This window comes from Achroia grisella, unplaced genomic scaffold (assembly GCF_030625045.1).
Source record: "Achroia grisella isolate CSIRO2021 unplaced genomic scaffold, CSIRO_AGI_Agris_v1 utg149, whole genome shotgun sequence".
NCBI lineage: Eukaryota > Metazoa > Arthropoda > Insecta > Lepidoptera > Pyralidae > Achroia > Achroia grisella.
In genome coordinates this window covers 2,909,652-2,922,790 of record NW_026712644.1, presented here as the reverse complement: position 1 = coordinate 2,922,790, position 13,139 = coordinate 2,909,652, and the positions used below count along the sequence as shown (strand labels likewise).

At 34.7% G+C, this 13,139-nt stretch overlaps 2 protein-coding genes across 2 annotated transcripts; both read right to left on the bottom strand.

Moving 5' to 3' along the window:
* Window positions 1–274: 274 nt before the first annotated feature.
* Window positions 275–3,151, bottom strand: LOC131840741 (piggyBac transposable element-derived protein 4-like). Its single transcript, XM_059188933.1, has 3 exons — window positions 3,081–3,151; window positions 1,990–2,110; window positions 275–1,912 (listed from the first exon to the last, which is right to left on the bottom strand). The coding sequence occupies exons 2-3, from the start codon at window positions 2,038–2,040 to the stop codon at window positions 278–280; spliced, it is 1,686 nt and encodes a 561-aa protein (XP_059044916.1). The 5' UTR covers window positions 2,041–2,110; window positions 3,081–3,151; the 3' UTR covers window positions 275–277.
* Window positions 3,152–5,383: 2,232 nt separating this feature from the next.
* LOC131840828 (endocuticle structural glycoprotein ABD-4-like) lies at window positions 5,384–12,534 on the bottom strand. Its single transcript, XM_059189023.1, has 4 exons — window positions 12,502–12,534; window positions 8,513–8,624; window positions 6,901–7,001; window positions 5,384–5,598 (listed from the first exon to the last, which is right to left on the bottom strand). Exons 1-4 carry the CDS (start codon window positions 12,532–12,534, stop codon window positions 5,449–5,451), a joined length of 396 nt encoding a protein of 131 aa, XP_059045006.1. The 3' UTR covers window positions 5,384–5,448.
* Between the last annotated feature and the right edge of the window lie 605 nt (window positions 12,535–13,139).

Below are 13,139 nucleotides of genomic sequence, written 5' to 3'. Positions count from 1 at the left end.
TTATCTGCAAAAAAAGCTACTACATCGCTGTTGACCTGAGTTCACGTCTAATAACCCCTTAATGCACCGCCAGCATGAAGACACCTTTCAATCGCAATCGTAACATAAAAAATATCAATAGAGGAAAATAAAAAATAGAATTGTTCAATCATTTTTATAATGACGTAATTAACACAATCTTGACAAAGAAAATTAGATTTCAATTGTCATAAAACAGAGATCAAAGTTATTTAACTGTATGATGGTCTTTATAGCGTTCACCAATGTACAAAAATACTTAATACCTTCTGCATTTTAGTTCTTTAGATTTATGCTTAGATAATTTTGGGCTATGGTTGTATTGGTTTAATCTCACTGACGAGGGAACAGGAGATGGTGCACTAGGTTTGGGATATTTCGACAACAAACCCTTACAAACTCCAAGGAAGTAATCCGTTTGAGACAGGTATCGCTTCGAAATCGGATTGTGACTATAAATAATATATCCATTCAAAATACTCGTATGAATTAAACTTCTGAATGCTCTAAAGTACCATTTCTGGGACCTCTTCTTTGCAAACAAATTAGTTGATAATATTTGGTCTTCTGTTTCTGTATCTAAGGTGTATTTCTTGTAAGTCTTCACGACTGCTGGTTGTCCGCGTTTGAAATCGTTTTTATGGTATGTGGATGCCAAAGTTAGCAGACCATAGTTATAAGAAGTAGTTACAGATATGTCCCCAGAATGTCTGCTGATATGTTGTCCTGGAGACGCCCGAATGATACCTTTATTAGCTTTTCTTACTTCCACAGGAAGTTCTTTACGACACCTTTTGATTGACCCTACCACATCTGTAGACCTTGTTTTTAAATATCTCATCAGAGATAATTGCCTGTACCAGTTGTCTACAAGTAACAAATGTCCCACATCTAAATAACCATCCATGAGTTCAACCACATTAGCAGTTTCATCCCCAAAACCATGAGGTACATTTATAGGTTCAAATGACTGGAATTTGTATCTAATTAGATACCCAGTCTTTGCTTCTCGCAGTTCTAAACATTTTATACATACTTCTGGGTCATATTTTATCCTACCATTCCAAGATAGTAAGGACTCTTCTAGCTTCAATACCCTCCTAGGTACATACAGCGCTGCAAATCTATCATTACAATGTTGTAGGATTGGCTCAATTTTCGCCACTTTGAGGGAATTGCTTTGTAAATTTGGAGACAGCATATAATTGTCTGTGAAGTGGATACATTTAAGCATTTGGCGGAATCTATCCAATGACATTATAGATTGTATGTATGGCATCCCAAAACCTTTAGTGCACCAATATTCTTTAATATCTGGCCTGTATAGTATTCCCATTAACGACAGAATGGCGAGGAATCTGTACATTTCATCAATTGTTGTGTCTACCCACGTTTGCAAATATATTGGAACTTTTCCTATCTCTGCATATGTATCAATAGATTGCCAGGCATACATATTTGTTTCTTCCACAATCAACATTACAATAGCTTCATCCCATATAAATGTGAAGAGTTCAGTAGGATCCTGTGAATATATTGTAGGCCCTGGAGATCGCATGTATGTCTTTTTCTTAGAAGAGAATGTATTAAAATCATCAGTCCAAGAATATACTTTTGAAAGTTTATCATCATTGTTTTCATCCAATCCACTAACTTTGGTTGCTTCATCATCAGACTCATCATCTTCATCCAGTATCTCTAAACGGACCATATTAGCAGCTTCACACAATGTCATGTATCCTGGACCAAAGTCCTCCTCATCTTCATAGAAATCACTGTAGCCTTCACTGGAAGAATAGCATTTAACAAGACGACTTGTTACATCATCTACTTCTAGAATTACACTAGATGATTCTTCAGTCGGCATTTGTAGTGCATTCAATGTTTGTGTTGCCTGAAATAAGCATGAAAACATTGATATTAAATCAGGGTAGTAAAGAATGTATAGATTATTTTAAATATGTCACATACCATCTCTTCATTTGAATTTCCATCTCGTCTCACTGAATTTAGATTTGACATTTTCTTTGCTTATTATTATACTTGACTTAATAAGTTGCATCTAATAGATGAAGGTGCTTAATTTCTATTTCTGAAATAAATATTAAGAAATAATAATAATAATCATATATAAAATTCTTATGTCACAATGTTAGTTACCATATTCCTCTGAAATGCCATTATCGATTTTTATGAAATTTTATATGCATATTCAGTAGGTCTGAGAATCGGCTATTATTTATTTTTCATACCGATAAGGGTTGTCAATCCCTAAAATTATTATTTAGTCAAAATTGTTGTGTCATATTTTTTAAATTTTCTTTCAATAATAATACATACAACCCAAATTTTCTCCCTTCTATTACCATTCACTACTATACTTCATATTACCCCTATTTTTTAATAGCAATTTTAATTTATACGGCAAAACAACGTTTGCAGGTTCAGCTAGTAATATATATTTAATTCAGATTTTTATCCATAGATTCAGTTACAATTTCTTAAATGTAATGTTAGTAGGGGCAAAAAATAAATATAACGTAACAAATGGACGCAACACTTAATATACAATAGTGACATTGACCATGGTAATCCATCCGCACCTCTGACACATGTTTATTTCTCCATATGCAGAAATATCCAACGCCGAAGCAGGGGAGAGTCCTAAAAGTATGTTTATCAGTCTGTGTGTTTTCTATGTCTATTATGTATGTAAAAAGTTATTTAGCATCCATTCAGACGGGGATCGAAATTACGACGACCTGAGCCGAAGTTAGAACTCCTAGCGGTGTATTCAGACCAAGGAACATAAACTAAAGAGATTCAAACTAAAGTCGCTTCAGCGGATCTATAATTCTGTATAAGCACTTTTCTGGGTTTCGAGTGCCTCTGCACTCGGCTGCTTTTTTCATTCGTTGAAGCTGTAAAGGCAGTTACGGCTAGCATCATTAGAATAGAACGAAAAAAGAATGTTTTACCGGTTAACCTACTTGCAAACTCTTTCCCTATAGGTACAAATAAGTACATAAAGTATAAATAAGTTTTAAATAGTTTTAACTTACTTTTCATAGCCCAAAGTGAAACCCATTGTGGTATTTATTTAAACTTAAAATACTAACGCTTCAAAATAGAAAACAAAATTGAATGATAGTAAACAATAATTAAATATTCATACATTGTTTTTATTTTTTTCATGACCATGGATACAAGCAAAATAAGGGTTACCAACCTTAACTTTTTGCCTTGTTTGAAGTTACAATTTCTTAGAAAAAATTGACTTTCTAGTAATCTTCAAATTTGAAACAGCGAAATAGTGTACTGTACGTCACATAACAGAAATAAACGTGCCATGTATACTAGGGATAACGATTTATTCAGAAAAAATATCGATTTTGAATCATTGAGATAGAAATCTGATGAGTCAATTAAATGTTTAAAAGACAAGTTTCTCAAAAAATGTTAATACACATTTTTTGAGATTTAAATTTATTTCGTGATTATCGCCTCACCACTGTAGCGTTATATATGATGTGATGAGGTGTCGCTACCTAATATATTGTATACTGTAGTATGTAGGTAGACGAGTATACAGGTACAATAATTGTACTATTTATTGTACGTCAGTAAGTTTATTTAGTAGTCATTTGACGCGGAGTTATAACGTGGACTTACTTTTATCTTAAATCTATGTTATCTGGAGAGGTACTAATGGCTCTCTCATTCTGTCGAGTGTTGACAGAAATATTACAAGTGTAGGCAGAATGATCAACAATATTAATTCTCATTAATAAATGCGAAAGTAACTCTGTCTCGCTTTCACATCAAAACTACTGTATCGATTTAAGTGAAATTTGTTTCACAAATGGTCTAGACTCTGAAAAAGGATATATGCACTGACCCTCAATAGACCTCCCATTTAGACATCCAGACGCTCCATAAGTCCTTCCTTTGGTTTGAAGTGCCATCTGTACTCGCCGTATCGTCCGGTGAATCTGTAAAGGCCAGCTGCGGCTAACAGCATTAGAGTAGTCGATAAAAACACACTACAAGTAACTGAGTTTATATCTATTTTGATTTTCTTCGAATTAAAACTGTACATTTGTCCGAAACCTAAGCGGGTTAGAAATCATAATATTAATAAAAAGAAAATTAATTTCAATATAACTTTATTGATATATATTAGTAAACTTACATCTATTTTGTACTATGTATGTATAATAATAAACCTGGACACTTCATACAGCGCCATCTAGTCCGATGATAAGCATAGCTTGTGTTATGGGTACTAGACAACTGATAGACAATTTTTTTTAAATATAAAAAACATATATAGATAAAGAATCGTACTGAATTATACATATAATTTTGTGGCCACCGTACAATGTCACACTTAAGGGTAGGTGGTGCTAGTTGCGTAGATACCTAGGGGCTAGGCGGGAGAGTGCCTCGGGGCCCTTGAACCTTTACCAGAAAACCTCGAACGAACTGAACTTTATAAAATTTCTCCCATTTTCAAAATAAATATGATAGGTTGCAACCCGACTTTAATCATGGCAACTCAGTTGAGAGAAATTCGAAAGTTATACCTTCGGAATTCCCCTAAATTCTTTCGGTTGGCAGTGTTGCCAATTTGACGGATAGCGATATGTGCGTTTTAATAAAACTGTAATGTAGGGCCCCACTGCTGCGGCCCCATTTTTTGATTTGCGGGTTCCTTGGTGACCTAACTACGCCACTGGGTGGCGCCGTAATGAACATAACTATACATATAACTTTGTGACCACCACACTTTATCAACCCTTTCCCCTGGGTATTACGTAATTTATGAATGCCCCCTTATCATTATTATTTATTTATATAATTTATTGCACAAAATTATAAGGTAAAAATACATATGGCGGACATAACGCTGCACGGTATTTACTACCAGGCAACCATAGGTTGTGTAGAGAAAGATTGTTGGTTATAGGCATTATAATTGTTGTCTAGTTATAATTGTATTTTTTACATTGCACTGAATAAAATAATTTTCTTTCTTTTTTCTTCTTCTTTCTTTCAGTCAATGATCAATACAAATGTCTGTGTAATTACGTATTTTGTACATAACAATCTATAGTTATAATTATTATAGACTAGCTGTTCCCGCGACTTCGTCCGCGTGGAATTTAACTTTAAGTTTCTGAAATAAAACTAGCCAAATTACTCCTTATTACATCAGTTACCTGCCAAAAAAGGTCCCGTCAAAATCGGTCCAGCCATTGCAAAGATTAGCCGGTACAAACAGATAGACAAAAATTGTACAAAATGTTATTTTGGTGTATGTACCGTATTTATATTCATAAGCATGTAGTAAAAAACTGTTATTTCAATATTACAAACAGATACTCCAATTTTATTTATATGTATAGATGTATAGATATAATTTTGATGTTATTTATATGTGCCGGCGATAGATGGCGTTAACGAAGCTATGTAGTCGAGAGCTCGCTGTATCGCTGGCGGTATAGGCGGTGGAGTAGGGAGGTGATCTCCTTGAGCCTGGAAACCGTTCTCGTCAGCTTTGTACAGCACATTTATTACCTGTAAATAAAAAATAATATATTTTTGCCGATTCAGTTTGATATTTGCTGGTTTTTATTTATTAATCACTGAAACTGACTAATAAATAAAAATTCGGGAGCACTTATAACCAGCGATCGGAGTAGCTAGAGCTTATGTACTTGCTATATGATACAATAATATGGATATGCAGAAAGAGACAAAAACAGGTGACACTACCTGTACGTGTGAGCAAGAACGCATTTTTTTTATATACGCTTTCGTCCTCGAAACCTTTATCAAAATGGATACAATAATCATAGTAACTGTTCACTATTCACAATAATACGCATGGCAACATTATCGCGATATCCAATGCCGTAAATAATAAAAAAAGTAAAAAAATAAAAAGAGATTACGAGGGTAGGAGTCGTTTCGCCTTTGTCGTTGTCGAAAAAGTGTTATCGCTGTCGTAATTGTCGATATTTTATATAGATTTGTTAACTAAATTCGTGAATATTATTAGTTTAAGTACGAAATAATAAAGGAACGCAAGAGTTGATATTGGAAAGCACCTATTGTCGGTTTTGGCGGTAAACAGGTAACCCGTTCAAAAGGTAAGTTCGGACAAGCCCGGAGTTCTGGGAAGCCTTGCTGAAACCGAACCAGCAATCCTCGCAGTACAAGGTGAGTGCCTTCCAAATTATCAATTTCTTGCTCAAATCCTATTGTCGTAAATACAGTCCACTAAAGACAGCTGCATTTAAAATTATACGTTAGCTGTTTTCATAACAGTAACGATTCCCTTTCCCCCCAATTGTCCAGGGTTTTTTTGTGGATGATAATGGAATTGAGCACCCGCCTGCGCTAACGGTTTACGCTGGCAGGGCACCAGTGGAGGATGATAAGATGAGCATGAGGTCAGGTTAGTTAGCCCTTCGTGACAAATTCACCAAGAATTTATCACGATGGTTTCCAGGGGGAACCGCGTGGTGGTCAACCTGACATGGTGCATTGCTAGTAATGGGGTCATTAGTCCACATCACTAACAATCCCCTCTCCCCGCACCATTCCATTATCATCCCTTAACAAAAAAAAACATCTATCCAAACATATAAAATTTAAGTATCTGTGCTTTTTACTTTATGTATATGAAAGTATTCTCTCTAAATCTCAGGGACCGCCATTTCCCTCAAAAAACAAAATCAAAATGAAAAATCATTTATTCGTATAGGACTTTTAGCCGCTTACGAGAGTAAATTTTTTTCCCTACAGTTTGGTCTCCGGTGGGAGACTTGTCAAGATTTTTGCACGTGTAAGGAAAATAAATTAGAGATACCTTACCTGGCCATCAGGAGCTGTGTATTGGTACTGGCCTTCCACCAGCAGACCCGACTCTCCACCGCCCTGCACCGAGCCACGTTGCTCGTGATATATCCCGCCCTCTGGTGAATAAAAGAAAAAGGTAAAACGTGAGTGTTCGAATAATTAGGATATTGCAGTAAATTGGGTACGGAGACGTAGTTCATTCTTAGTGTTCAAGACAATTTGAACCTAAAATAAATATAAATATTTTGTAGTATATATTTTCGTTTTGTAATGGCAACAATTAACAATTTAAAAAAGATTCATTCAAACTGTCACTCCCCCCTTTCTGTTTCTAACGATCAAGCCATACACACTGTACTCCTGTAAATCAAATATAAAAAATACAGTCCAAATATAATAAAAGCATATGTTGTTTTAATAATCCAACACTTAGCAATTCCCTGCTTTTAACTTTTGACCTAGTGGAGAAAGGCAGAAGTGAGGGGGTGCGGTGGGGGGTGGAAGTGAGTATCAGGTCGGATCGTAATGTTTTTCAAAGATTGTTGATCTAAAAAAAAATTTATTTTAGTCGCTTGTGATCGTCAAGTTTCATGAGTATGATTGTTTGTATTGGTCTGGTTGTTTGCTATGTATAATATGTATGTACAGTGGACCCCGGTAGTCCGACAATCATTTTGCAGTGCAGTGTCGGACTATCGAATTTTTCGGATTATAGAGTACTGCCTAAGACCTCTTATAGTCCGAATTTTTTTACAAAAGAGTACCTTGTAATCCGACAAATTATAGATCCAGTGATGATTCTTTATATTATATACATATACAGTGGACCCCCGGTTTTCCGACAAACGTTTTGCAGGGCAGTGTCGGACCATCGTATTTGTCGGATTATAGAGTGCTGCTTAAGGGTCCTCTGCTTATAGTCCGGAATTTTTTAAAAAAGAGTATCTTGTAATTCGACAAATTACAGATCCAGTGATAAGATTCTATGTTATATATGTATGTATGTATATGCACTCTGAAGTATATTGTCAAAGTAATATTCAATAACAAATAATAGACAATGTCGGATTACAAGGGGGGCCGGATTACCGCGGGTCCACTGTATTTACAAAAAAATATATATACAAAATGTATTTGTATCAGTTATCTAGTACCCGTAACACAAGCTTTAGCTAGCTCAACTTGGGTCTAGATGGCGCTGTGCGAATTGTCCTAAAAATCCGAACTCAACTGAATTTCTTTTTTTTTAAAGCTTATTTACATTTTTACTTACATAGAGTTTATGTCTTATGAGTTAAGTGATCATTTAGTGAGTAATAAGCTTTGCTTAGTGAATATGATTTAACTGATGTTTTAAATTTATTTATTAAATACCTTTAATATTTCTAGCATATAAAATTGAAGTGTCTGTTTGAAATTACAAATTAACGGCTTTTCACTATATTAATATGAAAGTATTATATACATACGGTACTTAAGATAAAAAATAATATTTGTCTATCTGTTCGTTCTTGCTGACCTCTGAAATGATTGGACTGATTTTGACAGAACTTTCATCCCCAGTTCATATATATAGACAACGGTTACTGTTTACCATACGGCCACGTAAGTAAATATAAAGTCTCACCAGTCTGCAGAGCCCACTTATACGAGCCGTCAGGATTGGGACCCTCGAAGTCATTCCTCACGATGGATTCCTGTTCCTGACAGCGGACAGTCATCACCATCACCATCATCACCTGTAAGTATAAAAAATCCACTAGATATAATTTTGACGCTGATAATGAAGGACATTGACTGGCGGCCTCGGTGGACTAGCGTTTAGCACATCATTTCTTTTTATGAGTATGTTTGTATTAGTCTGGGTGTTTTATATATAAATTATGTACATATTTAAGTATTAAAAATACAGCATAGGGTTGTTCAAGAGAGTATAAGGGTATATTAAGGTGTTTTAAGGGTCGGCAACGCACACGTGACACCCCCAGTGTTTCAGGCGTCTATAGGCTACGGTCAGATAGGCCGTATGCCTGTTTTCCAACGTCATAGTAAAAAAAGAGTATATCTATTACTTATTATGTATGGCCATAATACAAGCTCATTTTAGCTTGGGTCTAGATGGCGCTGTATGAATTGTCAAAGATTATTATAATTAAAATCCTTACTTCCTTACTAACATTATAAATGCGATAGTAACTCTGTTTGTGGCGCTTTTACGCCAAAACTATAGCCCATATATTGACCTGTCCTTTGTGCTCACTATACTGCACAAAGGAAGATCTAAAAAATGCGACAGAATGCGCAAAAGTCGTCGCAACTTTCTAGGGATAATATATTTAGTTGCCATTGAAACAAAAAAAAAAGAACCCAAACTTGCTGAAGCGATTTAAATGAAATTTGGTGCATAGATAATCTCGATAATCTAGAAAACAACCTTTTATCTTCAACCCTTTACAACCCATGTAAAGGGTTGAAGATAAAAGGTTGTATGGAATTATCGTTATAATTCGTTTTAAAGTTTGTTAAAAATTTACCGTTAAGAAGGTAAAATAAAATAGGGGATGAAAGTTTGTAAATTCATCATTCGTCGCGTATTCCACGCGGACAAAGTCGCACAGCTAGTGCAACTATAAAAAACGTGTCAAGTTGTTTAACGTAAATAAGAAAAAAATATAATAAAAGTATAATTATAGCCTGCTGTTAACGTGACCTTTGTCTGACAAAATAAAAAAAAACAACGATCTATTAAATGAACTTTAAGTATCGATTATGTAATACTAGCTGTGCCCGCAACTTCGTCCGCGTGTTATAATAACCTAGACAAATTAAAGAAAAAATATTAAATAATCTAAGCCCAAAAAACTAAAGCAAAAAGTTTCATAGTTCTAGCTTCATAAATGACGATTTTCCATACAAACTTCCATCCCCTATCCCCTTTATTTTATCTCCTTAAGGGTAACATTGTTAGAAATTTTAATGTCATATTTATTTATATTTAATTAACAGCTTAAAAATAAGTTTCAAACTTCTAGCTTTAAAAATGACGCTACTTTCATACAACCCTTTATCATTCATTCCATACTCCCGTTTCAACCCCATACAACCCTTTTTCTTTATTTATATTCAATAAATAGGATAAAAATAATTTCCAAGCTTCTAGCTTTAAAAATGACAGTACTGTTGCAGATTGACAGGTACTTTAATTTGTATGGAAAAATAAAAAGAAATGTCAAAATTATTATAATAAAAATATTTGTTGAAAACAGAGTATGTAATATCGCTTTATTCATTTATCTATGTTCTTATGAAAGACCGCACAAATTCGATTTTCAACAAGTAGGTACTCTTTTTCACATTAAAAAGTAGCTTATGTCCTTCATGGTAAGATACCGTGATTTCCATTATTTTTCGTATAAACATAAGCTTAAAAATAAGTTTTAATGTTGAAACACCGCCCACTCACTTCTAATGTCACGATATTTGTAACAGTAATAAAAGTTACGCAAAACGTTTTTTTTTTACAATTCTAATGATATTATAATACAATTTCATAATGCTGTTAAAACAAAAGTGGGTGAGGCTAAGGTCAAAATTAATACTGCTATTATTGTAATCGTAGAAGGAGATTAGTTAAAAGGAACAGTGGTCCCATTGCTAGTAATGTACCATATCGGGTTGACCTCCACGCGGTCCTCCTGGAAACCATCACCAACATTATCCTTAATTTATTTTGTGTATACACTGAATGGCGCCGAGTTTAGTTTTTTAATGGATGATAATGAAATGGTGCACACGCTGATGCTAACGGTTTACGGTGGCGAGGTACCAGTGGAGGATGATAAGATGATTATGAGGTCAGGTCTGTAACTCCATCGTGAAGGTCAATCCGACAATACATAATCGCCTTTCTCCCTAACATGATAAATTACTAGCCTAACAATGCACCGTATCAGCTTGACCTCCACATGGTTCTCCCTAGATAAATACTTGATGATTTGTCATAGGCTAACTGAGATATTACAATACTAGCAATGGGATAATCAATCCACATTACTAACAATCACCGTAACATTATGTTGCAGATGCTATCAATCATAAAAATGTAATACACTCATTATTTAGTAGGCCTACGTCTATTTTGTAATCACTCATTTAGGCTTATATATAAAACCGTATGTAATCTTTGTCGTCACCTCGGATTCAATAAAAGAAAAAAACATTAATAATTGACTGACGTATTGATAGATTAATGAAAAAGCGCGCGAAATGTCACAGAGTCACAGATAATAAAAGTTTTAATGGCGATTACGTAAGTGGTACGATCAAAATAAAGTTGTTAATTGGGAAGTCCATTTAGCAAAATATTATATTAATTTTGAAACAAAATGATAAATGTAGGTTCTTTGATTCAAATGTTTTATTAATTTATGATTTTGTTTACAAAGTCGGATGGCGTATTTTTATTATGAACTATATGTTACCTACGACTTCATGTAGAATATTTTTTTTTTTATTAATATAAATAATATTTCTAAAAGAAGTCATTTTTATAACATTAGTTGAAGTGTAGTAGAGTGAAAGTTCCGTCAAAATTGGACTAGCAGTTTCAGAACAAACAGATAGACAGATAAAAAATTTAAATTAATCTTTTGCCGTAGGTATCATATATACTTTCATATTAATGTTGCGAGTATAGTATCGTATATGTCTATACATATAAATAAAATTGGAGTGTCTGTTTGTAATATTGAAATAACGGTTTTTATTACATGCATATGAATATAAATACGGCACATACACCAAAATAACATTTTTTACAATTTTTGTCTGTCTGTCTGTCTGTTTGTTTCGACTAATCTCTGAAATTTGACGGGACTTTTTTTGGCAGGTATCTGATGTAATTCTGAGTAACTTAGGCTACTTTTACTTTAGAAAAAATGTTTTATTTTAGAAAAATAAAGTTAAATTCCACGCGGACGAAGTCGCGGGAACAGATAGTCATAAATATTTAGTGAAAAGCTGTTAATTTGAAACTATAAACTTTGTACTCAAAATCTTTGGCGTCGTAGTAGATTTATAAAGTGACCATATAGGTTCAATACACGAAGGTCTTAAATCTACAATTCTATAATTACAATAATGGACTATTTATGTTTAACAAACATAATGATCTAGTTTTATAACTACGAATGTAATAAAAAACCTGATTTTAGTATTTATTATTATATTATACTAACGACCTGTTCCGACTTCGTCCGGGTTGAACCATATACATAATTAAACATAGGCAGTCACCTCCGGGTCTAAGGTTCGTGTTAGATAATGGAATGGTGCACCCGCCTGCGCTAACGCTTTACGCTGACGGGGCACCAGTGGAGGCTGACAAGATGTGCATGAGGTCAGATCAGTTAGCCCATCGTGAAAAATTCACCAAAAAGCCATCACGATGATTTCCAGGGGGAACCACGTGGAGGTCGACTTAACATGGTACATTGTTAGCAATGGGAGTTACTAGTTCCCATTGCTATCCCCTCCCCCCTTTTGGGGGGGGGGGGGGTATGGGCCCAAGCTCCTGAAACTTGGAACTTGGCAGATGATTAAACATATCATCATTACCGTTTCACTTCTACGATGTGTCCCAGCACACATTTTGTCCCCTTTCGATCGATCCCCGTCCAATTCAAACGGGGATCGAAATTACGACGGCCTGAGCCGAGGTTCGAATCCCTAGCAGTTCCGTCAGGCTAAAGTCATATCCGTCAGGCGGGAGTTGTTCTTCAGCCGCTCCATAAGTCCTTCCTTTGGTTTGGAGTGCCATCTGCACTCGCAATCGTCCGGTGAAGCTATAAATGCCAGCTGCGGCCAACAGCATTAGATTGGGACAAAAAAAAATGGGACTTAACTGTGTGTTAACATTTGTATATAATATTATTATGTTAAATCCATAAAATTCAAAATTCAAAATTCAAAAATCATTTATTCATGTAGAACATTTTAGCCGCTTATGACCGTCAAATTTTTACATTATAATTTTATTTTTTTCCCTACCGTCCAGTTCGGTATATAGATCCAATTGAGAAGAACTGGCAAGAAACTCAATTGAATTACTTTTTTTTTTTAAAGCCAGTTTATTTACAATGTATATTTATATAGGTGTCTATGTCTAACATTAAATGAAAATTCAGTGCATGAACAACTATTGCCATGCACACTCGTCATTCAAGTAATCGTTTAGTGAGTAATAGGCTTTGCTC